This window comes from Corvus kubaryi, unplaced genomic scaffold (genome assembly GCF_017639235.1).
Source record: "Corvus kubaryi isolate FWS band 111438036 unplaced genomic scaffold, C.kubaryi_AGA036_p1.0 37387, whole genome shotgun sequence".
NCBI classification, from domain to species: Eukaryota; Metazoa; Chordata; class Aves; order Passeriformes; family Corvidae; genus Corvus; species Corvus kubaryi.
Genome location: NW_024581129.1, coordinates 32,742 through 58,530, shown reverse-complemented (window position 1 = coordinate 58,530; position 25,789 = coordinate 32,742). Strand labels below are relative to the sequence as shown.

At 38.9% G+C, this 25,789-nt stretch overlaps 2 protein-coding genes across 8 annotated transcripts in view; both read left to right on the top strand.

The window, feature by feature from the left end:
• LOC121668823 (BTB/POZ domain-containing protein KCTD5) overlaps positions 1 to 10,008 on the top strand; it is a 31,202-nt gene extending 21,194 nt beyond the window's left edge. For all 3 annotated transcript variants that reach the window (XM_042036995.1, XM_042036996.1, XM_042036998.1), the window contains one exon: positions 3,869 to 10,008. Coding sequence is in view for 2 of the 3 variants with exons in the window: in XM_042036996.1 (XP_041892930.1) it covers positions 3,869 to 3,898 (30 nt within the window). In the remaining variant the exon portion in view is untranslated. The remainder of the gene's footprint in view (positions 1 to 3,868) is intronic.
• A 2,134-nt stretch (positions 10,009 to 12,142) lies between these two features.
• On the top strand, positions 12,143 to 24,836 carry UBE2I (ubiquitin conjugating enzyme E2 I). 5 transcript variants are annotated; one of them, XM_042037002.1, is made up of 7 exons: positions 12,143 to 12,245; positions 16,231 to 16,309; positions 16,562 to 16,645; positions 19,308 to 19,380; positions 21,040 to 21,149; positions 21,325 to 21,404; positions 24,177 to 24,836. In XM_042037002.1, the coding sequence occupies exons 2-7, from the start codon at positions 16,244 to 16,246 to the stop codon at positions 24,238 to 24,240; spliced, it is 477 nt and encodes a 158-aa protein (XP_041892936.1). In that variant the 5' UTR covers positions 12,143 to 12,245; positions 16,231 to 16,243; the 3' UTR covers positions 24,241 to 24,836. The 5 variants fall into 5 exon arrangements, with proteins under 5 accessions (XP_041892936.1, XP_041892934.1, XP_041892935.1 ...); XM_042037000.1 differs by having other exon boundaries at positions 12,220 to 12,300; XM_042037001.1 differs by lacking the exon at positions 12,143 to 12,245 and adding an exon at positions 12,319 to 12,339.
• Positions 24,837 to 25,789: the final 953 nt, after the last annotated feature.

Sequence of the window (25,789 nt, the reverse complement as noted above, 5' to 3'; positions counted from 1 at the left end):
AAGTGGAAGAGCAAAACAAAAGCTACATCTGAAAAAACTACTTAGGCACTTCTCCTACCGTGTCTTTAAGTACCGCTCGTATTTATTCTGCTCTCTAGTTTCTAGGAGATAACATACCATTGAGTGCTCAGTGGCATGGTGTGGGTGGTCACTTGAGCCTGTATAAATTGAAGCTACTTACCATTGCATGAGATTAAACTTCAGCTTCTCACCTATACACCCAAACTTTTTAGCTGTAAAGCAGCCTTTCACTTATCTCTGAAGTTTGGACAATGCTCTCAGGCACATGGTGTGATTCTTGAGGTTGTCTTGTGCAAGGCCAGGATCATCACTTAATGACCCTTGTGGGTTCCTTCCAACTCAGGATGTGCTGTGATTCTATGAAGTTGCTGCACATGGCTGAAGAAGAACCTACATTATTTTCTGAAATGATGCTGACAGAAGCTACTGCTAGGGTAGAGTAAGGCCTTTTGCCAGGTCTTCAAGAATGGCTGAAAGGAATGGATCAAATCTGAAGCTTTGCTGAAACAAAGTTAACTGGCACTCTCCTGTAATTGAATGTAATATTCTTAAGCTGCCTGACAGGCAAACAGTCCTTAAAACACTTAGCAGCAGCAGCTTTGTTTTGAGTGGGAAGAAGTAGTTTTCATGTTCTGCTTCCCTAAGAAGCAATCACACTCAGGCCCCTATAATATAAGAGTTCATTCAGCATTGTTTAAAATTTATAAGCTGTCTTTGGATCTGGAGCACCTGTAGGGAAAATAGAACTGAAATATGAAAAGTAAGGAAAATTCTCTATACAGCAGATCTGTACTAGGGTTGGGAGAGTCCCCAATATCAGTACAGACTGGGTGATAGATGGATTTACTGCAGCATTGCAGAAGACTTGGGGATACTGGTGGGTGAAAACCTGACTATGAGCCAGCAATACTTGCAGACTAGAAAGCCAGCTATCCAGGACTGCAACAAAAGAAGCATGGGCAGCAGGCTGAGGGGAACTCTGCTCTCACAAAAACCCCTCTGGAATGCTGCATTCAGCTCTGGGGTTCCTAGTACAAGAAAGACCTGTGAGAGTGGGTCCAGAGGAGAGACACGAAAATGGCCTGTGGGCCGGAACGCCTCTCCTGTGAAGACAGGCTGAGGCAGTTGGGATTGTTAGGCCTGGAGAAGAGAGCCCCAGGGCCGATGTTACTGCATTTCCAATACTTAAAAAGCCTTATGAGAAAGATGGAAAAAGACTCTTTACCAGAGCTTATGGTGACAGGACAAGGAGTGAGGTTTTTAAACTGAAAGAGGCTAGCTTTATATTGGATATAATGATGAGCATATTCTTTACCATTAGGGTAGTGAGACACTGGCGCAGGTTGTCCAGAGAAGCTGTGGCTGCTCCATTGCTGGAAGTGACCAAGGCCAGGTTGGATGGGGCTTGGAGCAACCTGGCACAGTGGAAGGTGTCCGCGCCCATGGCAGGGGTTTAATGAGATGATCTTTAAGATCCCTTCCAACCCAACCCACTCTGTGATTCTATGATTTCCCCTTCAGTAGAGGTAAAGGTTACAGAAGAAGTACCGAGAAAAGTGTGTTAAAATATTGCCTGATGGAATAGAATTTTCTGCTTTATGTTGGGATTACTGGCTCAGTAAAGTGTGTGAAGTTCAGTGTCCAGTTCTGGCTCAGGTTTATCTTATTGCATGTGTTCCTCATGCTACAGAAAATAGTTCTAAGTGTATTAATCTTGCAGGTACTCTTCTAGGAAAGAATGAACTCAAATACTTCGTATTAAATTGGAAAAAATTAACAAAATTAATAGATCCAGTATTAATTTTCTAGTTGCACAGGTATTTGTTTCAGCCATGTTTTTCTCTCTGTTGGATATGGTTTCCCGTACTGACTCCATTTTCTGGGTCAGACTGTTATCCTCTGTTGTGGGCATCTGCTCCAGTGCTTTGTTCTCCGCTCTGACCAACAGCAAATACTTGGGGAAAGAGTTTAAGTATGAAGCATTTATGATGTCTACTCCTGATATATTTCCCCACCTTCCAGTAAAACTCAGTTTGTGAATTTTGGCTTCAAGCCTTCATCCAGGTCATTGTATGGAAGCTATAATGACACTGTAATACCATGAGTTGGTATCAGTGTCACCGTCTTGTGTAAGTTTTTTTTTGCATGTATTACACAAGCAGTTTCTGAGTAATTTACAGAGCCTGTTTTTTCCCCACAGAATTCACTTACATCTTTCCTGCAGATTCATATGAAAAGCTTTTTGCTTAGTACTCATAGTAAATTATCTTCATGAAATAAGTAGTGTTTGCTTCTAAAATATATCTTAAAGCATGTCATGGCTGGTGGAAAATGTCTTTCTCTATACTGGAAATTTTTCAAAGTAGTTGCACTGAACTCTGGCTTCATAACTTCAAAACAATAATGCTGAATTTGAAATGAAAAAAAAACTTTGTATGCACAAAGCTAGATCCAGGTGAGCAAGAGATGAAGTGGATTTTTATTTTTTTTTTGAGCTAATACCACACTGCCTCTGAACTGTCCCTGAGCTACACAAATGGTAATGGGTTTTTTATGAACTCCAGCCCTTAAAAAATCCCATGGAGTTGTGTGAAGCAGGTGAGACCTTGCTTTACTTCAGTCACTATGAAAGCCATAATAGCCATTTTAACAATATTACAAGGAAACCAAATACCTAGACTTTTAAAATTTAAAACCATACTTAAACTGTTTTGCTGTATTAAGTGACTGCCAGCCTTTACCCTACAAGATTGAAGTGTTTGTGTGTGCTGGCAGATTCTGTGGGCTGAAATGTGCTGCTGAGTGTTGTAACATCAGGCCACACAAAGATCATCATAGAAGGAAATTCATCTTGAAGGCAGCTCTGCTGTTGTCCAGGGATCGGTCCTTTGCTTTCTTTCAGCTTTTGAAATCAAGAGCCCTTCACAATACTAAGAAAACTATCAAGAAGCAAAAGAAAATGAAGTATCATAATACTTTTACTTACATATTAACATTCTTAAGTACTTGTGCTCAGTACGTTTGAAGCTTTGATTAATGCTTTGTTTGCCTTTTGTGATGACTGGTTCTACAGCCTGCTGACACAGTTTGGAGTACTGCACAGCCCGAGAGTTGACCATTATTTCTGGTTGTGATTCAGTTTAGAGCAGCAACATTAAAGTAGTGTTGCTTGAACAGTCAGTCCTAAGACTTGGATCCTTTCCTCTCTGGAGGAGCCAAAAAAAAAAACTGAAACAGAAAAGGAGAAAAAATACTCCAACTGGAAGTAGAATGGGTGTTGTTGATTTAAATCTTGCCAGGATGTACTTGGCCTTTAAAAACTTCTTGCATCATCGCACCCAGTGTGCCATTTCTGCACGTTTTGATTCGCTAGTTCATGTTTTCAGTACTAATTTATGGAACACAGTTTATATCTGAAATGTCAGAAAGTTAAGGACATTTTACTGCAACAGGAAAAATGAAGATTAAATTCAGTTTCTAGTAAAGTACCCAGGTTAATTTACCACATAGGACCTCAGGATCTTCCGGACTAGGTTGAGGTGCAATGGCTTACTTTTTACAATTGCCAACTCTTAAGTCTTGTTGGTGTATTAATTATTTATATTAATAATACTCAATTCCTAGCAGTGTTTTACATCTGTTTTAATGGTATTTGATAGTAGACATTGTACGTATCAATCCGTCTTTTTTCAGCTTTAAAGCACAGACCCCAGGAACGTCCTTGAACCAGATCCCTGACACATTACTGGTTATTTAAAATAGTCATTATGTTGCTCTTTGATCTCCATGCTTTAGGAATGACAGTGAGCTAATTTTCATTTATAGAATTTTTATTGGTCTATTTCAGATTTTGCAAGAACGAGGTTCCAGAATGTGAAGACAGTATTGAACGGTGACAATTTTTTTTCTTTTATTCGAAGATGCAGTGGATTGTCACACTGAAGAGGCTCGGCTGCAAAAGAAAAAATCTGATTTAGACAATTTTCTGTTGATCTGGGTTCAACCATATTTGCCTATAAGCTGGTGTCAACTTCTGGAAGCATTGCAAGATTACATAATGGGAATAGATGGTGTGGGAGTGTGTGTTAAGTTTTGGTTGTAGTGCATGGTTGTACTCTCTTGTTGGCTGATTGACACTGGTCATTTGAAAAGAAATGACCATGCACCCGTATTTTCCTCGGAGATATGTAGCACTTGATGTCTGGTGCTGGATGACCCAATGTGGATCGGTTTGGAGACATTTTCCTACTAATCATTGTAAACCTTAAAAGGACAATGTAATTGGTGCTACACACACGCACACACACACACACACACTCACACACTCACACACACGTATAAATGTTACAGCCCACAAATGCAAGTATTTGGGCATACATTGTTTTAGACTCAGTGTCAGCCCCAGCTGACTGTATTATAATGCACATTCCTTATGGCTCTGTGACATAATCTATTATGTAATAACAGCCTAGAAGATCAACTGAAACTAGCACATGTAAAAGTTACACAACAGAGAAAAGTTTTCTCTGAAGGGTGTATATACTGACTGGATGTATAGCTTATCTTAATATCCAAAGGGAAGACTAAACTCAGAGAAAACGGCCTTCATCTGAGTTATTCTTGATGTTCCCGCTGTTAAAACAGTCTCCTGCAAAAGTTATGCTCCAGTCCTGGTCACATTCTTGAAAGGGGAATCAAAATTCAGTTCAAATGACCAACTGAACATTCTGTTTCTTTGGAGATGTTTGTACTCATATGTGTGTTTGTGCTTTTATAAAATGCCTATAAGCATTGAACTGTGTGGATTAGGGTAGAGATTTTTCTAGAGCCGAAGGTTTTACAGAAATATGACTGGCTAGTCCTAGGTCCCTGTCTCTATGACTAGGATTAAAATCAACCTTAGTGTGAACATAAACTCATCCAGTTGAAAAACCTGATTACTCTGGATATTCAGGATACCTGTAATCAACTCTTCTCTTTCTATACAGTTTCAACTATGCAGTTAAGAACAGTGTTTGAAAAGAACGTGGTGCAGCTTTGTTAGTTTGTCCTTGATGAAGGCTAATACACAAGACCAGAGCTTTCTAATATGTTTTGAGCAGAATCTTTAGCACATCTTTAAAACACTTAATGAGATGGACAGTATAAAGCTTGGCTTCATTGACTCATGGAACCAGTGGAAAGGAGTTTCAAGAAGCTACAGGATGGTTTGAAATTCTGAAGACATTACAGTTTTAATTCTTAGTAATTTTAGAATTTATGCATATATTGTAGGTAATCCTTCACACAAAAGCCTGATTTTCAAATGCCCAGGGTCTGCTTTTTTATTTTTAAATTTTTCTTTAAAGGAGTTACACATTGATAAAAGTTTGGCAAAACAATTTGTAAGAAACATTTCTACTAAGCAGGTTAAGCAATGGGCTAAATGTTTTGTCCGTGTGCCCAATGCTTGAAAGGATTTGTAATGCATTTTGTGACTTGGATGTGGTCTGCACAGGAAGATGCTGGCCCCTCCACAACACATAAAATTTTTGTCTTTTTTTAAGAAGTTAAAACTGAATTTAATTTACTAAAACTGTAATTGTGTAGGGGGAAATGTTTATACTTTTATACTTTTTTAGGTACCCATATCTTATCAGCTTAAATTGAGCACACAGATTTCCCCTAAATAGTGACAGATTATCTTGTGTATCTGAAAATAAGCATAACAATTGTCTGTGTTAACTGCATATTAAAACATTTCCTCTGCTGCAGTAGTCACTGTGTTTTTAAACAGTATGACTTCACCAGATCTCTGAGCTCCCCAGCTCACGGAATTGCAGCCAACCATGTTACTTGTTTTTCTCTTGATGTGCTCCACAGAGTAATTCAGCATTGATGTAAGTGGATTTTAATGCCTAAAATACCAGTTTTACAGTGGTCCTTCTGAATCAGCATTTCTGTTGTCTCTCTTATTTAACCCAAAAAGGACAGACTATTTGATAAAATGAAATTTTCCTGAATGACATCAGCAAAGTATGAGTAACAAACTGAGCAAACTGAACAAATTTAGAATATGTAAGAGTGGGTTTTTCAAAGTATGTTTTTTTTTTTTTTCCACTGGAATATTTCCAGTTTCAAAACCTGTGTTTATAACGAGATTACCTGCAGTCTAGTTTACATTGTATTCCTGCCACAGCTAATTTTAGGGAAATGAGTGTTTAATAATTTTTTGCACGTTGTTTCCAATACCTCACAAAGATTTTAAGAAGGAAAGAAAAAAGAGAGAACTTTAGTAGGCAGGTACCTTGTAAATCATTTTAAATATGCTGTTGTTTGAGACCACCTGAACTAACTATTTTCCTATTCTTGTTATTGTCATTATTGTTTCAATTTTTGTGATCATGTGAGGATTTCAGATAGATAGAAATGTATCTTCAGCTTTTTTCAAGGCATTAAGAATTTATTCCTAAATAAGTTTTGTTTCTTTTTGTTTGACTGTTGCAGTTTCAAATAAAGTTAGTAACAAGGTAATTGCATTAGACTCCAATCTGCATCACCAGGTTTTGTAAACATTGCTTCATCTGTTAAGATATTGCAGGATGAAGTAATGTACCTGTACAGTTTAAACTGGAGTCCTTTGTTCCTTTTCTGCTGTTTGGAGAGTACCTACCTGAGAATTGCCTGTGACTGTGGAGAGCTGAGGGGTTCACTACAGGGCTGGGGCTGCAAAGGTGTACTGCAAACCCCTTTGACTTAACTCTCTATTTACACAGCTCCTGTATTCTTAAATCAGAACAGTATTCCAGGTTAGAACTTAAGATCCTGAGCTTGAAGAGATCATAGCAGAAGGACTAAAGCAGGAAGGGAATGATACTAAATTCCTTAAAGGCATTTACATGACAAACTTCTTGCAAAACTTGTTTAAAAACAGAAGTTCGAATTTGCTATAGCAATTTCTTGCTTTGAGTTAGGAAACAGTGTATTGTTGGCCTTAAGTTTTCTCAGAGGCTATTTTCTTTTATTGGAGATGACATTTTTATATTACATGCTTTTGACTTTTTCAAGTAGCAAGTGAATCAGAGTTTGTCTGCAATGAACGAGTAATTCTGAAGCCTCAAATACACGAATGGTCACATGGTCCGTAAGAACTGTCCAAACATAAACTCTGACTCAGCAGCTCCCAGCCCAAAGGTTACCTGGGATTTTGTCCTACTTACTACTTATTGTGGGATTTCCATGGATTATGGTTAATTGCAGGTTTTTTATCCCATAGTAATTTTAATTGTGTGTCAAAGACTTGATTGAATTTAGAAGCTTATCTTGATTCTTTACTAAAGTTTCTGTCATCAGAATCATATACTCATAAAATTTGGAAAATGTACTGTGTTTTTTTCAAACTCAGATTTCTTGTAATGATAAAAGTTCCTCCTTGCATCTTGCACTGTAGCACTTGAAAAAGATATTTCTTAAAAGATGAAGCTTGATTAATCCATCTGACTTCTTTTTTTTCAGTTTTTCTTTAGACAATAGCTGTGTAGCTCCATTTCTAGTAATGAGAATGCACAGTTATGATTGATTAGAAACAGGATTATTTCCTGCAGATTCAAAAATTGAATCAGTCTCCTCTTTTTCTGAGAAAGGTGGTTTGTTGGGGTTTTTTTCAGGAGAAAAATGAAAACTTCTGGCAGATTAAACAAAAAATAACTTGATTACAGGCATGCAACCAAGGGAACAAGTTTGCTGAGTAGAGTGATAGTGTTATCAGAAAAGTGCTTCTCATAACAGAACACTATTCTGTGAATGTCTGTTGAGGCTGTTGAGAGTTGTCAGTCTCTTTTTGAGCTGTAGAGAGCTACCACCAGTAAATTACATTAATTACAAGTTTTTATTAATATTACAAAAATGAACTTGGAGTGCAAACATGCAATAGTATCTGATTCAGTGGAATTAAATAGAATCTGGATTATAATTATTCAGGTATACTGGAATACATTCCTCGGGAAGTGCCGGGAGAAGAGTGAAGTTGTCCTGGGCTTTTTGAGGAAGATCAAAGTCAAATGAAAGAGAGCCTCAAGGTGAAGTCTGGGACTTTGTTCACTTGAGATGTGATAAAATCAGAAAGTGTCATTCTCCTATTTCATTCTCTCACCACATCAAAAGTTACAAGCTTTTCAAATTAACTTCTTCAATCAGCCCTTGAACTGTGGGGTTGTTGAAAAGAGATGAAATTTTGTTACGCGTTTAACAGTGTCTGTTATCCTAAGACAGTAGGGTTAAAACCTGAGTGGTCATTGGAGAAGTGTGTTTTCTAACACAAAAATTTTGGAATACTTAAGCCTGAGGATGCTGCCTGTTACTTCATTATAGTTTAGACTGCAGTTATCTCCAGTTTTAAGGACAGTCTTGGGATCTTATGTGGGGTTTTGTGTAGAATTATTGATGCTTTAAATAGTATGAATATTCAGTTTAAAAAAAAAAAGTGGAAGGGTCTCTGAATTCAGTGTCCTGTAAGTTTTCTTTTGTCTCACAAAAATCAGGAGCTCTCTTTAAAGGCTTCTTAATGAACAGAGGCTTTAAAGGGCTAAATAGATCTTATTGTCCAGTTTGCCTAAATGACTGTCAGAAGGAACTCTTTCCATTTTCAGAGCAGAAATGCTAAGGGCTAAAATGCTTTCCAGGGCTAATTTGAGGTTCCAGAGACATACAACATTTAAAAAACAACTAGTCTGTTTTCCTTTCAACTCATGGACTCTTAAAATATTTTTTTACAAATGGCTGAACCAATTGCAGATGTAAGTGTTCCTATATGGCTTGGATTTTCAGTATCCAGATTGGATAAGAGCACACTAGACAAGGCAGTACACTTACCCACCACTTTATTATTCACCTTTGCTGAAATTTAACAACTTTTGTGAACAGCATTGGCAATAGAGAAGCTTTGAGGACGGTTCTGCCCCAGGAAATTGTCACAGAATATTTCTTTGCATCTTAGTTGATGTTTACTTTAGCAAGGTCTACCAAGGCATAAAGTTCAAAAGTTCAGTGAATAGATACCGCTGCAAATATAGTTTTCTGGATGCATCAAATGGTTCTCTTCAGGATGTCATGTCTTAATAACTACTATAATGAGAGAAACTTTTTAAAAAGTTATTTTGCTACTTTGGGGGTCAGTGGAAGGGGAAGAGTGCTCTCCTTGCCTTAGAAAGCTTAGCTTAAGTTTTGACCTAAGACCCGTTGTGATTTTGAGGCCTCATCATCTGAAATGTAAATTTATTTATTATGTACATGATTCTTGTTAATTTTGAAGATTTTCCAAAAGCTTATGTACAACTTCACTCACATTAACTTGGCTCACGTGTACTTGCTAGAATGAAGCAAGTGCCAAGGCACTCTTAAAAGGAATGTTGCCGACCTCTCTACCTGGAACTGGAACAAGATCACCAAACTGAAGAAGTATCAAATGGCAGCTTTTTCCACCTGCTTCTGTCCTTATCCTCAGCTCAGCCTAGCTATGAAAAATCTACTTCCTATGCACTCTCTAGGCCCACTTACCCAATTCAACAAATGTTCTTTTTTTTCCTTTTCCTCCACATCACTGGTCTCAAAATTAGTTGTACATCAGCTGTTTGTGCTTATACCCAAGTGGCTGTACTTGCAACATGTTATTTCCTGGATAGTGGATTAGCAATAATACTTTATTTTGTGCCAATTCGTTATCTCTGAAGTGTTCTTACTGCAGCAAAATTTGAGTTTTGATTTGGTTTTAATGCATTTGCATTAACCAAAACTCATAGCACAGACACAGACAAGAAACTGAATTCAGGGAAATTTCCCTGGAAAAAAAATCTGCTAGGGCTTCCCAAATAATTTGAAGGTGGTTACAGTTAGCCATCACTTTCAAAACAAACATACAAATGAAACGTGTGTGGGTATTTTTAAACTTCCTTTTCATAACACTAGTGTATTGTAAACTGCATGGAATAAACCTGGTTTTTCCCTTTTAAAGTGTGATGTCTTACATCTGTCTTTTCTAAATGCACTAAATGATACTAATAGTGTCATATCACAGATAATTCCTAGTTTAGCATTTCAGATGTAAAATGTAGTTGCATATTTGTGATTCAAAGTGATTCAAAGCATTAACACTTTCTCCTTTGTAAAGGAGATGTATCCTTTACTGCTGCCCCAAAGAGTTTGTCACAAAAAAGTTAGGTTTATTCAGATACATACCAGTTTGGAAATTGTTTTCCTTTGCAGTTGCATAGTTGATGCTATGACTTGCTGATCATTATAGGACGGAATAGTTGTCTCTTGTATGGATATATAATCACATGAAAAAGTTTTAACTTACCACTTTGCATACCTTTTCTTTTGCACGACTCAAAAATCACCCTGCCCAGCATCTAAGATTCTAGAATCCACTGATAATGCTTCCTTTATTGGAAAAACTAAGCTAATGGAAACTGATGCTTTGTAATAAGGAAAACATATAACAAGTGTCAAGGATAGAAATGGCTGAAGGAAGTAAATGATTTAAGTACCAAGTACAGGTTGTTGAAATTATCCGGGAAGTTTGACAGCTGTGTCCTCTACAAATATAGAAATGTTCATAATTGAGTATTAGTATTGCGAAGACCACCAGACAGCTCTTATTTTCCAAACTGTTAGTAAGAATTTGAGAAGCTAAGACCCATGATTTTTAAAATCTTGAAGGCTGTATAGTGACATAGGAGGTGAATTTCATCTTAACAGTTTAATCAGTTTTAAGTGCAAAGCGCATTCTATTATTTCTGTATATATCCAGCAACTTCAGTAAAATTGTGTTATTTTACTAAACTAATTTGCTGCATTTAATTGCATATCAGTTTTACTAAAATAAGTGCTAAGAACAAACACTGCTGTAGTAATCACGTTCGGCAATTACAGCAATTAAGTAATCAATGTGTGCATCTGTATTTTCATCAGACTGTCCTACTAAAAGTATTTGCACTTTAGAGTCAACCAGCATGACTTTCAAATTCCTACTCTACATATATGTCGCATCATTATAGTTTAGACTGCAGTTCTCTCTAGTTTTAAGGACAATCTTGGGATCTTACGTGGGTTTTTGTGTAGAATTATTGATTCTTTAAGTAGTATGAATATTCAGTGAGTTTTTTTCCCAGTTAGGAAAAGTGAGATCATAAAAGGGACAAGTGTCTACCCTGAACTAGAAACCAGGTTATAAAGGGGACATAAACGAGTAAGTCATTAGCAACCTGTTTTGGATCTTTTATAACATTTAGAGTTCATTTGGCACTAGTTTTCCTTTCAGTGGGAAGTTTCACTTCAGAAAGATGAATATGATCCTGCAAATTGACCTTTTAGTGTACTGTTCATCTTTCAGTGTGCTGAAGTCTTGAAACACATAGTCCATATGTATGTCACATTCTCAGAGACTGTAATGTGTACAATTTCATGAGAGAGATCCTGCCGAGTGTTAAAGAGTTTCTACTGCTTTTTGTAATGCCATTGGAATTGTGTGGGAAGTCACACAGGGGAGTATATGTTTGTCCTGGTCTACCATGGGCGTTTGCTACTGGTGAAAGGTTTCTTAGCTAGGGTGATCTTCAGCATGTGTTTTGATTAGGGCTGATTGAAATCTAGGTGATTATTTATTGAAATAGTCAATTCTGCAGTTCCCAAGAAACCATTTTGAACTTTAATACTACATAGAACATAGTTCAAGTAACACTGACACAGACCAGCACAAGGCATAGCTAGGTAGAGGTTTCAGGACTAAATATTCTTCTGTTTCATTAAGAAAGATAAGTTCAAGATAAGAACAGAATGTGATTCATACTCTACTTGCCACTGAAAATGCGTTCTTAGAAACCCAGACACCACCCCTCCTCCCCCCCAAGGCGAGGAAACCAAACCAAACCAAACCAAACCAATAAACAAACCAAAGGGAAACAAAAAGCAGTCCACACATCCCGTAAAGGTCAGTGAAACTAGCGCGGGCGGGAGCCAAACTGAAGACCGCCTTCCGTCCCGCCTCCCAGCGCCCTGATCGGCTCCTCCGCCTGCCCATCAGCTGCGGCAGCCCCTCCGGAGCAGGCGAGCCGTCCTCCGCCCCCTCAGCCTCGGCTGGCCACAGTGGGTGGGGCTCGGCCCGGCTCGAGCGCGGCCCGCCAGACCTGCGCGCGCCCGCCGACGGAGCAGGCGTTCTTGAGTCGCAGGCGGCTCCCACAGCGCCGGAGGTAAAAATTAACTCAGCTTTTCGCCGGAGCTGGTGGAACCGAGAGGCACGAGGAGGTGATCGACTTTGGGATAGCCCCGCGTGGATTTTTTCCGGTGCTTCATACTCAGGCATTGTTGGGGGCACCTCTGGGTCCTATGGCGCGAGGATGCTTAAGGCGTGACGATAGGATCACAGACGGGTCGGGCCGAGGGACAGAATAGCGCTGTCGCGCTCCGCGCCAAAACGAGAGGGAGGGAAACTCCGGAGTGGAGACAAAGCAGGGGGAGCGGGAACATCCGGGTCACTCGCGCGGCCTCGATCCGGGACACGCGCGGCGGCGGCGGCTCTCGGTGAGGCCCGGCCGGGAGTGGGGCCGGGTGGCCCCGGGGTCGGGGAGCGGAGCGGGGCTGGGCCGGGCTGGCGCCCCTCGCCTGCGATGGGACGGGACGGGACTGGCGGCCGTGGGCGTGCGGGCCCGGCGCCTCCTGCCTTGTGGCCGGGCCGGCCGGCGCAGCGCTGCCCGCCTGAGGCTCTGAGCGCCCCGCAGGGCTCGGTGGTGGCGGGTGGAGGTCGCCGAGCAGAGCGTGGAATCGCTGGGCCTGCGCGAGCCGGTCCCGCCCCGCCGGGTATCCGCCCGGGAACGGCGGGCGGGCCCGGGGTGCCCCGTGCAGGCCTTGGGCGCTGCCCCGGCCCCTCGCGGGGCCGATGGGACCAGCGGCCCTCGGCGGTGGCGGGTGGTGCTCGGCCGTGTCCGGTTACTTGGCCGTCGAACACCTCGCCCATCGTCGCGCGGCATCTTCTGTTGTTTAACGTGCGACTCCGGTCGCCGCTCGGCCTCTTCTATGTTTCTCTGGCCGCAAGCAGAGGAGACTTTCTGTTTTAGTCTCGAGTTAGCGTTCTTTGATTTAGAGCTCAGACCGTGGCTTTCTCTACCCTTCTGAAAATTAAAGATTGTATAGTTCGGGGGCAGACTATTCCGATAATAATTTCTTCCTATGTCGGTATTTAACCTACAAAGTAAAAATGCGAGGCTAGCCGTCCTAACGTTTTGGGGTTTTTTTCTTGCTGCTTGGAATCAGTAAGTTGTACCGAAAGTTCTTGAACCTCAAAGAGCATATTGTCGATGTATTTAGAGACTTGTCTGTGGCACGGGAACGATTCTTTGCAAGACATGCATTTTGTGTGTGGAAGTAGGTTGTTCCAGCCCATCAGAGGGTGTAAATGGGTAAGATATTCTGTAATGGGACACAAAGGTTTGCATCTGTGGTGAGCTTGATGGTTTTATTTTGTCCTTTTTCTAAAGTAGGCAGTAACAGCAGTAAAGGCAAGCTACTGAGTAAATTTGGAAGTTTCTGTTAACTTTCTGGGTTGATGGCAGTAAAAGGTATGTTACTACCTCTTAATGGGGTAGGTCTGGGGATTACTGTCAAGCAAAACGTGAAGACTGGTCTCTTGGACTTTTGTGGCATGTGCAAGGTAGGATTGAACAGACTTCCTCTGGTGCAAAATTCTTTCGGATGATGTAGCGCATAAATAGATTGGGATATAGAGAGTATATATTGACAGTTTGTTAGCAGATTTGTAGAAGATTGCTTTTGAGGGGATGCTTAACTAATGGGATCTTAGTTTTTTGAAATGGGCTTTCAGTCTTCTTTGTATAATCTTTATTTTCTGGTAGACTGATGAGGTTTTAGATGCTTGTCTGCTCTCATCAGTGTAACTGAAGCCTGTGGAAACCACATACGTGAAGCCTGTCATCTCTCATATACACTGAAACTTTGGATGTAGCCTGTCAGTGCTTAACCAAGTCCAACGCCTCAAGATTTGGAAAGCTATTTGTAGAACATAAGAAAAATATTTAATGTAGTAGGGCACAGTATAGTGTGTAACAAGAGTAAGCAGGATGTGTGGCCTGAAAACAGGATTTTTTTCAATTACTTGAGAAGTTACTTGATTAGTGATGCTGTGCAGGAGATACACTGTTTATTTACCCAAAGAGAAACTGGCATTTCCCTTGAGGTGCATGTTGTAATTAATTGGCTATTAGCCACAGGAAATGGAATTAATGTATTTGAAAGCATCCTGTAATGTGTCTTTTGGCAGAAAAGGTAACTGGGTTTAGCGAACTATGTAAGAATACTTGGATGGTTTATACTCAGGAATGGTTTTCTCATCCTATGATGGGAAGGTTAGTATTAGTATAGTGGATCACGAGGTACCAAAAGTACAGCTGAAATTCAGCTGTATATTCAGTTCCTTTGCATCTCTTGCAAGGGCGTGGGCTCACAACATTTTAAGAATTATTCCCTGTATAATTTGGTTAAGGGAGAGTTTTTTTGGGTTTTTTGGTTGCCTTTGATTTATTGTTGGTTTTTTGGGTTTTTGGGTTTTTTTTTTGGTTCCACTGGTATCTTTTTCAATGGCCCTGCATTTCCTGCATGTGAACAGACTCAAATCTGAAGTCATGTGTACACACTCACTAAGTCCTGCAAGTCTTCTGCCATAATTAAGATACAGGTGTATGTGTTGGGAATACTAGAGGAAAATTGGACTGAATATAGGAATGTTTTTATGTATGTGCATGTTCACTGAGTATGAATTGTCCCTTTTAAAAAGCTTTATCTGACATTAATTTAGTTGCTGCTCTGAAGGTGAATTAGGGAATATGGCCATCCAGGCAAAACTGGCTTGGGGGAAAAAGAAAAAAGAAAAAAGCTGGAAGAACAGATTTAAAATACATGTTATCCTAGGAACTGCATAAATTGCTTAATCTGGTGTTTTTAAAGATCTACCATTCATATGCTTATAATAGTAGTAGACTGCAGTACTTCTTTTAAGTAATCAACATATATAGAGGTTATGAAATTTTGCATAATTCTTTACCAGTGTACAAGTGTTTGTTTTAATAGAGTGGTAACACTGCTTTCATTCATTCTGTGAGCTTGTTAAGTGGAAGCATTCTACTCTTCTGCTGTTAAAAAGGCTTGTTAGGTCCATGTGGGGTTGGGAACAAATTGCCCTGAATTCTCCCACTGCCAATTATCAGCTCTTATTTAAAATGTGTAGAAGTGCAGGTACGAGGAGGATTAAAAACCTTCATTGGAATTTGACAATGTGGGTAGTGAAACCCTGAGTTTAGATACAGTTTGACAATGAAAAATAAACTCTCGCTTTGAGTACTGTTCTGGGTGAATGGAGAATCCTCCCCTGAATTTGAAAGCGCCACTCGTGCAATCATCCTATCTAGAACTGTTCTGTGTGATGCAGTAGTGAATGACCTGTGCTCTGCATATTTTTTCTGTAGTCATGGTCACCATGCTTGGCTGTTCTTAAGGCAGTGAAGGTGCAGAAATATTCTGTAGTTTATACTGGAATTGAAAATCTGTCTTGTGCAAGGAGCCGCTGGCTCTTACTTGGCTCACTTCTGTGTTGCTGCCTGTTCCTGCTGTTGTCTAGAAGTTTTATAGTGGCATCACTGCAAAACTGAGATGACTTTGTTAAATTCTGTGCCTGTGTTGCTTTTGTGTGGAATACTGGCTTTCAATGGGAATTTACCCTAAAAGTAACATTTCTTATTCCCATTTGCCAGAAATGCAGGCGTTTGCCTACAGAAGAAAGCCATAGCCGATGTGGTGTAGGAAGGAGATAAACGGAGTGTGTGTCAGTTGCATGAATAGGAAGTCTGAGCACTTTTTCCATTACTAATAGTGTTTCTGTTGTCAAGATACTGTCAAAGTTGCCTCTAAGGGTCCAAATATAAAGCAATACGGTAAGGATGGAATTTTGTAGGTTAAGTCCAGTAACTAAAAGCTTGATGGCATGGGGAAACGTGATGTTATTCCCGATGATAAATTCTGCAGGTTGTGCAAAAACGTGCGTCTTGGTTATTGAAGTGAAAATCAGAGGTCAAAATAATTCTTGAGTGAGCAGGGCTTATAAACACATAATGTGTTGTTTACACTATAAGTAAAAGTATATACTAACAGCAACTACTTTTGTTTTAGAGGGACTCTGAATATGTCTGGCATAGCTCTTAGCAGACTTGCACAGGAGAGAAAAGCCTGGAGAAAAGATCATCCATTTGTAAGTATGAGAACTGCCAAATTTCTGACTCTGCAGTTGTTTCAGTGTTCCGGTGATGATTTTTTTCTTTACCCTGATAGGATTTTAAAAAAAAAATTAATTAATATTTTTAAATTTAAAAAAAAAAAAAAAAGCTTTTTAAAACTAGGTAGTGCAAAAAGAAGTAACTTTGTGTAAAGGTAAAATGTATCATGAAGTATTTTAAGTACATCTTCTAAAATCCTCACCCTATGTCTTTTTGCCTTAAATCAGGGATTTGTAGCAGTACCTACAAAAAATCCAGATGGCACAATGAATCTAATGAACTGGGAGTGTGCTATTCCAGGAAAGAAAGGGGTAAGACTTACTGTTCTCCTAACTTCTCACTTCTGGTGGAAAGTAACGTAAGTTGCTTATGCATTACATGGACAATTGAGAATTTGACTTATGTGTAGTTTAATAAAAGCTTGTATCCTGCTTCTTCTTTAGAATTAAAAGTGCTGTAGACTAGGAATATTGGACAAAGTACACCATAAGCCTGTTCAGCTGTTGGCACTTAGCACCTTAAGAAAACGAGTTTTCGGAGGAGTGTTTTAAGGGTCTTGCACTGAACAAACTGGAGGTTGTCTTCTGCTTCTTCTTGCTTCTTCTGAAATACTACTGTTAATTATTTGGGGGTTTTAATTCTTTCAGGCCTTCGGTATGGGACTTTTTTTGCCTTGCCTTTTCTATTGCCTCTTGCCAATTTGCTTAAATACCCTTATGATCTTGTTTCTTAAAGTCTGAGAAGACTGTGTGCGTAGGCAAAACCTGCAGGTTCTGTGCTACTGCCTTAGTTGAATGCTGAACGTTGCTGTTACGGTTACAACTTAGTTTTGGTAGTTGCCTGCACACAGCTTAAGTTACTTCTTAAAGAAGCACCAACAAATAATCTAACACAGTGTAAGGGAAAAACTCAAACTCTTGTGTTCTGCCAAAACAAGATTATCCCCCATAACAGTTTATGCACCTTATCAAGATGTCACCTTTAAATACTTAGGTAAAAATTTTATGCCATACAGAATCTTCATGCCATTGCTTAGAAGTTTTGTCAACCACAAAATGGAGCAAACAAGGCCTTAAAGCCAGCTTCACGTCTACTAGAAGACCAGGAAAAGATCATGTTGATGTGATTCCTGCTAAAAATTTAAAAGATTATATTTAACAAGAAGCAGCATGACTTGCTCATCTCTACCAGACCAAGCAGTTGCTCTCTATGGCCTTTATGTTTGGAGGCATCCTATACTGCAGCTGCTTCCCCTGAGATGAGTAGTTGAAACCATCAAAATGCTTTCTTGTCAGCCAGATGAAATACTGAAGTGGTGTTAGTCCTGGGTTGGATACTCTGTTGACTCTTTTGACAGCAAATCACTTGTTAACTACCTAAAATTTGACTCAGAAAACATCTGCAACTCGTCCCATAATGCAATATGGTCGTGATACTGCTGTCATACTGTTAGCCTTAGTAAGGCTTTTGAGTGTCTTCTGTCTTTCACCCATAAGGTATGTTGCTCTATCAGAAGCATGATAAAAACTTCACCTTCTGTTCTTCTGTGTAAATTATTAAAAGCTATTTGTCTTCCTTTGTGAGCGAAAGCAAACAAAATAGGTAAAGTTTATTCTATCAAAAAGCTCATATTTTCTAAAAAGGAACTCCTCTGAGAAGATATAGAGAATAGATTTTTCTAGTTGTTGACAACTGACTACAGCAATTTAGAGTGAGTTCTTTAAATACACCATAGCAAATATAATTAAACTCACTCACTTCTGGAAATATGTTATCTTATTAATTCCTAGCATGTTTTTCTTCCTGTTCTAGCTTGAAACTTTGCATAATGAATACCAATGACAATGGAGTGATTTTTCTCTTTTCATGTGGGTTTTTTGGGTGTTTGTTTTGTTTTTCGTTCAGCTAAAAATCACATAATTCAGATAGGAAATAATTAAGAATTGCCTTCTAAAATGGTCGTATCTCTCTGTCTGTGAGGAGATTTGATCAGTTTTGTTCTTAAGATGTTAGACCATCTTTACTCCAGTTGTTTTAAAGAATCAACCCAACATTTACTTTCATTGCATAGCAAGTTTCCATAGCAAGGGCAAGTTACAGAGAAGTGGTCTGAATTTTACAGCTATAATAATCTTCTCTGTATTTCTACACTTCTTAGCAGAGCTCAGTTTTTCAGAAAATGGGGTTTTTTTCTTTGTTTACATATTTTGTATATTTGAGACAGTATTTTTCTTTATTGCTAGATGTTTTTTCTTGTTTACATGACTCTTTTGAGTAGTGTTGTCTTATTTGGTTTGCTCTGTGTCATGGGAACTGCTCCTGTCATGCTCTTGCCCATTTTAGATAGGGATAAAGTGCTTCTTACAATTTCTTGTTATACAGAAAGATTAAATCCTTAAGACTACATTCTACCAAACGCAGGCAGGGTTAGTTTAGACTAGTGAATCTCATTAACTGTAGCAGTACTACTACAGTGCTGTCGACATTTTTAGTTTGTTTGTGGTTTTATTAGTCACATTCTCATAAGGCACAATAGAAGCCATTTACATTCACATGCTTAAAGGGTGTATCCATATCCTATCTTCTCAAACTTAAGTGGGGGTACAACAGCCCCTTCTTCATTGTATGTGTATCACATAAAACTTCAGAAGTATTCTGTTCTTCTGTATGTATGTATGTATGAAAATTTTACTTTTATATGGAATTTTTGGTGATGATCCTGACTCTGTTGATGACTTGGCATCACTTACTAGTTGTAATGAAGAAAGGAACCCCTTCCTTTCCACTTCAGCTTCTTATATAGGTAGGATAGCTTACCGTGATCTGGACAGTGTGCTACAGTGCAGGACAGCTATTTTCTATTGTGTAGCAGAAGAATGTCTTGTGCTTTGCCTGAGAAACTGTATTCTTGGTAAGCTTTTTTCCACAATTTTGACTTTTCCTTGCTGTAACTGAAACACTAACTTTTTACAGACACCGTGGGAAGGAGGCTTATTTAAACTACGGATGCTTTTCAAGGATGACTACCCTTCTTCACCCCCAAAATGTAAGTAAAATTACTGAAAACCACAGGTTTATTAGAACAGTGTTGAATTTTAATCCATGAGGTTCTTACAAATAGTTACTGCTTTCTTACAGTTTTGGTTGATTTGGGGTTTTTTTTTTAAAGGCGCATTCCTTTTTGTTCTTTCCTCACCCACTTTGCATTCAGAAAGTTGTGATGAAATCAGCTGAGTGCTCGATATATTAAAACTGGGAGGGGAGGGAGATTGCTGTGTGGGTTACCTCAAAGTTTGACAAAAGCATCGCTTGACGTTTTCACTGCATTATCAGCACTCCTTGGAAACTAGTATGTAGGCATGCTTAGACTAAATCCCTATGCATGTTCTTCCTGTTAAATTGGTCTTCTGTGCTGAGAACAGAAGACAGAAATTTGGAAAAAAGTGTTCTATAACTTGAACCCTTTAATCGACTTGCTCTAAAACATTAATCTGTTCTATTTCTGCTACTGTGTATAACAGATCTTCAGATACCTAATTTCCCTATTAAGTTTTTGAACTGACTTTTCCTTATTCCATCTCAAACTTACCTATTATAGAAACCTGAGAACATCTATTGCCATGCACGGTTTCTTGGTTCTTGAATTGGCTACCATCTCAAATCAATGACAGCGATTACAAATCAGTCTTTTGACAGCAATTCATCTCTTAATCACATTAGCGTTATTTCAGCTCTGTCAACTCCTGGCTACTCCTTTTGTTTGTTGCCACCTAAATACATGTAACACAGGGGAAACATCTCTTTTAACTGAAAACATTTCACATTGTTTTCCCAAGAAATACCAGTTTTCACATCCTGACAGTGTTAAAGGAATTGTCATGCTTTAAAATAAGATGTATATGTGACTGATAAGACTCCCTACCGATGCAGCTTCTGAAGTACTCCTGAACTTGATTGGGCAGCAAGACTGTTACGTCTTGTGAATACTTGCAATGTCAGAAGGATTAGAAAACTGCAGTAATATGTAGATATTTCATGTATTGCAGAAGGCGTGTTCATTACTTTACTCGAGATGCTGGCTGTTGCATTTAAGTCTTGTAAAGATTTAAAGAAATGCCAGAATAGAGATTGAGTGGTGGAAGGAAAGCTGCACAAGCCTTCAGTTAGTCTTATAATTTAAACTTGGTTCCTCTTGTTCAGTGCATCTTGATTATACATAGGAAAATATGAAACTGAAAAAATGTTAGAACTTAAGTCTTCTGTGTATGAAAGTTTCAGTATTTCAAAGTGAGGAGAGAAAAGATGAGCGAAGGGTAGTATCTTTCCTTTATGTAGTAGTGTGTGAGGCTGAAAAGTCAGAATTGTTTTTAAAAGGTCTTTATCACAAAGCTACTACAAATTACTTTGTCAGTTTCCATTCCTAAACCAAAAGATTACCAGTCAAAAAGACAATGTTAGATTGCCTGGATTGATATCACAGATCACATCCACATGTGATGGAGTTCCTGCTTTAGGCATGGGCTGAGCCAAGAAGAAAAGTGATATTAATAGCGCCAGAGATCTGTGGGGTTTTATTTGGGGGTTGGGGGTCTTTTGCCAGTGTTGGTTTGGGGGTTTTTGGGTTTTGTTTTCCCCTACTGATCTAACCCAACTCTCTGATCTTCCTCTTAGCACTGTATGCTAGTAATTGCCTCTTCTTCATCAGGTAAATTTGAACCACCGTTATTCCACCCAAACGTGTATCCTTCAGGCACCGTGTGTCTCTCCATCTTAGAGGAGGATAAAGACTGGCGGCCAGCAATCACAATTAAACAGGTCATTAGTTGTACTTAGACATATTCTTAACACTTTTGCTTTGCTTGCTTATCCGATGCAAATATAAGATGTTCACTGTGTGTTCCAGTAATTGGTTTCTAAGGGTTTTTCACTGAATCTCTTATAGTAATATCCATAATATAGGCCTATGTTACTTCTGTTTCTTTATCCATAGATCTTGTTAGGAATACAAGAACTTCTAAATGAACCAAATATTCAAGACCCAGCTCAAGCAGAGGCTTACACAATTTACTGGTAAGTATCTTTGCATATCAGCTTGAAAGCTGTCCTGTTGCCTACAGTTCTCTGTTACTTGTAGTATTAACATGCAAATGTTTTTAGGAATGACCAGGGGAATTTTCTTACTTTCGTGACTGTATTCTGTGGAGATGCCTAGATTGTGCTAAACTTGAACAAAATGGTAACTTCATGGCTATTAGTCTAGTGGAGCTTTTAATAGCAAAGCAACAGCAATAAAGTGTGAAGACTCCTTATATCACGATTTTCATCCTGGTTGTAGCCCAACAGAGTCCTTTCTCTTAAAGGCTGAATAGTAACAATGAGGCATAATGGTGTCATGAGACCAGGAGAAGAGGAGACTGAATTACGTGACAAGCCACATTCGTCAGTACAGGAGTAACTTACTTCTGCCAAGTAGTGTGTACCTTTAAGCACTTACTTGTGCCTGAAGGATAAAGGAGAGCTGTGGTCACTGTGGGAAACATGGCATTTTGGGAAAACTACATCTTCCAAAAGAAAAGGTTGTAAAGTACAGATGGAGCTTTACAGATGTAAAGTATAATGCCTGGAACTTTAGCAGATTGAACTTTGCATTGATTAGGAAAGGGGATAATTTGTGAGCTAAAGAGACTTTTTGGGTTTGGGGTTTGTTTTTTTTTTTTTTAGGCTTAATCTTAACAGTTTTACACTATTAAAAATGAATATCTGTTCTATAATCTTTAGGGAACCAAAACATTTTAAACAAATGCTTTTGGCACTGGCAGCTACTGAAATGATAACTGAGATGGAAATGTGGAATTACCATTCTGGACAGAAGAGGCCTCCAGGAGAGTGCCAAGTTTGAAAAATAATGTTTTATGTGACTGCACATGCAAGCTATGTTAGAAATGGTTTTTTATAGGGTCCTAGTTAAAAAGGAGACATAGGGGTGGGTAGTGTGGCTTGCATTTAATTAATGGCTTCACAGTGTTATTTTTTTTAAAGTACTTACTGAAGGTTTGATGGAGTTGAGTGCATATGGAAGACAGTTAAGTGGCCACAGTTATAGGAGCCAGGAATGATGAGGCGGGCCTCAATAGTATACTTCTATACATGTATACATAGTCTGCGTTCTATTTTTCGTAATCACCTCCCACATGCATGTATGTACAAAACCAGTCTTGGCTAGTCTTGTTTCTGCTTTAAGTGCTTTCGGGGGGGGGAAAAAAATCTGTTGAGCTTAAAATATTACATGATTTTTGTTACTTCGAGTATATACAGTCTCCCATTTATCCTCTTCATGTCTCATGGACATACAGAGTGTTTCAGATGGGTTACTATTATTCTGCAGTCTGAGTGTACGCCTCTCTTGCTACTTAGTGAATATCTGGTAGAAGTTAAACAGAGCAGGATTGTGCGTGCGTCGTAATGTTAGCGTAGTTGATAAATACTGCGGAAGATGCAGCATTGTCTACGTAGATGTCTTTAGTCAAGTTGTTAAAGTTTTAAGAGTAAGAGTTGTATTCAAAATAAGAATGCTCTCAGGATTCCTTTGGTACTGTTGTTCAGTAACTTTAGCACTCCTAATGTGCTAACCTACTTCCTCCTCTGCTGTAGGCATTCAGGGTCTGCTATGGAAGGCATTCTTCTGCGTGGATTCTATGGGTGCGAGACTTAACAGCTAGGCTATGTTCTCGTGTGACAGTGCAATCTTAACTTACAGAAGAGATGTAGAATAAAGTTTGTAAATGTGTGCATGAGAAGAGAGTATCTTCAATCTCTTTGCCAGCAATTGTTCATTGCATGCGACCAAAATTGGTTTCATTTCTTCTTTCCCCCCACCCCCCCATATCTGTCAAGTTCTGAGGATATAATTTGCTGCCTTTTTTTTCCTTTTTTGTTTTTCACTGCAGCAAGCCTTCACAGCTGAAAATAAGTTAACTTTACGGCAAAGCTGTCTGCAAAATCTAGTCACTCTAAACTACCTCTGGTAGAAGAGTAATGGTTACAAAGTTTTGTTTAGCTCAACTGATACTTCCCACAGCTAATAAAAAATGGACACCTGAATGTAAATGGATGCTTCACTATGCTACTACTATCTGTTGTTGGCACAAGAACGGAAAACAAAGAACTTGCCCTTTTACATCTTGAGTCTGAGGCTTAGTGACTGGACATAGTTCCCTCAAGTAGTACTTGCTTGTTTAATCAATCTGTAGCAAGTATGCTACACATAGCTATGTTGAACTAGTTTTTTTTTGCAACTGAAGATCAGGATAAACCTGAATCTGTGAGTCAGGGTCTGTAGAGATAAAGGCTAAAATTCCCACACCATTATCATTTTCCTGTTTCTTAGGAGTGTTTCCATTCTCTCTCCAAAGCAGTAAAGATGATCATTTAAAGTCATATGAAGTCCACCAGCTGCTAGTGAACTGGTCTCCTCACTTTGTGCTGTTAGGATACCGGAATTTGTTGTTAATGTGAGTGGGGAGTAGAAAACTTCAGATGAATGAGAGAATGTTTGCACCTGAGGTACAGTTGGCCTTGAGAAGAGCAGGTGCAAACCTGTTTGAAGAAACCCAGTACAGATTGAAGTAAGTGCAATCATTTGACAAAGGGTGGTGTTCAGAAAGTATCCAGTTGAATGGTACCATACTTGTCTAGGAAAGCCTTTAATTTATTGTAGTGTTCAGTGAATTGCTATCAAATGGGTTTGCCTTCAGCAGTGATTTCTGTTTCTCTTCAATATGAAACTAATTCTGTAATACAGCCTCTGATTGCTCCAGCTATAATTACCCTTTCTCTTTTCAGCCAAAACAGAGTGGAATATGAAAAGAGGGTTCGAGCACAAGCCAAGAAGTTTGCACCATCATAAGCATTTGTCATGCAGCATCTTAAAAAGGAAGGGATTGGTTTGGCAAGAACTTGTTTACAAAACTTTTACAAAATCTAATGTTGCTATGTACAATTAATATCCACATAAGGGGAGGGGGTTGTATGTGTGCCATTTTCCATATTCGCCAGTTGTATACAGTTCTAAATTTGCTGAATTGCCCCCAGTTTTTTCATACAGGGTCTCTTCCTTCAGTCTTTTGTATTTTTGATTGTTATGTAAAACTTGCTTTTATTTTAATATTGATGTCAGTATTTCAACTGCTGTAAAATTATAAACTTTTATACTTCTATAAATTCACTAGTATCTCTAGTTACTTTGCTATCTGATGCAGGCATGCTTTAAAATGTTAGAACTATATTTAGCCTCTAGCTGGCTGTATGAAAAAAATCATGCCCTCCACCCCCTTCCCTCCCTGAATTTGTTTTTTCTATCTTTCAGAAACTAGGTTGTTATTGCTTAAGAGCCTCTGAGATCCAAAGTTAGCCAGCATCCTTATTCTGCATCACTTTCTTTGTGTTTATATGGCATTCTGTCTGTGTTGCTGTTTAGAGTAAATAAACTGTTTATATAAAGGGCTTTGTTTCATTTATCTTCATTAAAAGACTGCCATTTAAATGGCTCTGAACACAACTCAGCGCAAGTCCCATTTTTAAGGCCTGCGATGCTGCATTTGATATTTGTTTAGATGTTGCCTTCATTTGTTTTGCCTGTCCCTGACCCGGAGCACAAATGTGGCCCTTCCTTGGGCGGTGTGTGGTAACTGCAGCAAGTCAATTCTGATGAGTTTCTCAAGCAGTGTACAGAATTCTGACTCACTAGAGACCAACTGCTTACAGTGCATAATGGGATCAGCATACTGGTGCGACCACGTTAATTTAAAGTAACATGAGCTTTAGACTGATATGAACAATAATAGAAGCTGTCCAAGGAATGCTGAGGATTGTTAATGGTGCTTTGTTTATCAGAAATAATTTTGTGTCTTTTTCCATATGTAAATGCATATAGCTTCTAGGGAAAGGATGGGCTCTATGCAATTACAGTTTCCTTCTGTAAAGGAAATCTGTTAAATTATGTAAGTTATTTTCATGTATGTGAAGCTGATACGCCCTCTATTAAACTTTCAGTGCTTTTTTTAAATTGTATTTTTTAGTCAAAATGATTCTGCAAAACAAAAAAAATGTGAAAAGCTTTGTTCCATCTGAGCTTAGCTTTTTCAGTGCTTTTATTAAAAAATGGCTACTGCTCAACACTTAAGGTATTCTAAGTTATACAGCTCTGTTCCCAGATTGTTTTGCTCATCTGCATTTGATTACTATAGCTCTGTATTATAAAAGCATTCCCCCAAATTAGAATAGCTAACACCCTCACATTGCTCTCAGTCTGTCCTTGTCGCTATCTAGAAATCCTTGCTAAAACAGCACATTTGGGAAAAATTTTGTTTGGGTGGGGAAGTTACTGAGAAACCGAATCAAAAGAAAAATCTCCTCGTAGAACTAATTTACTTGTGCGTTTTTAAAAGGGAAATTGA

Excerpts from the sequence above, each read along its gene's own strand:
- UBE2I (XM_042036999.1), top strand. The coding sequence starts at position 13,222 with ATGTCGGTATTTAACCTACAAAGTAAAAATGCGAGGCTAGCCGTCCTA. Across the intron at positions 16,310-16,561 it reads GGAGAAAAGATCATCCATTT|GGATTTGTAGCAGTACCTAC; the intron begins GTAAGTATGAGA and ends GCCTTAAATCAG. Across the intron at positions 21,405-24,176 it reads GAGGCTTACACAATTTACTG|CCAAAACAGAGTGGAATATG; the intron begins GTAAGTATCTTT and ends TTCTCTTTTCAG.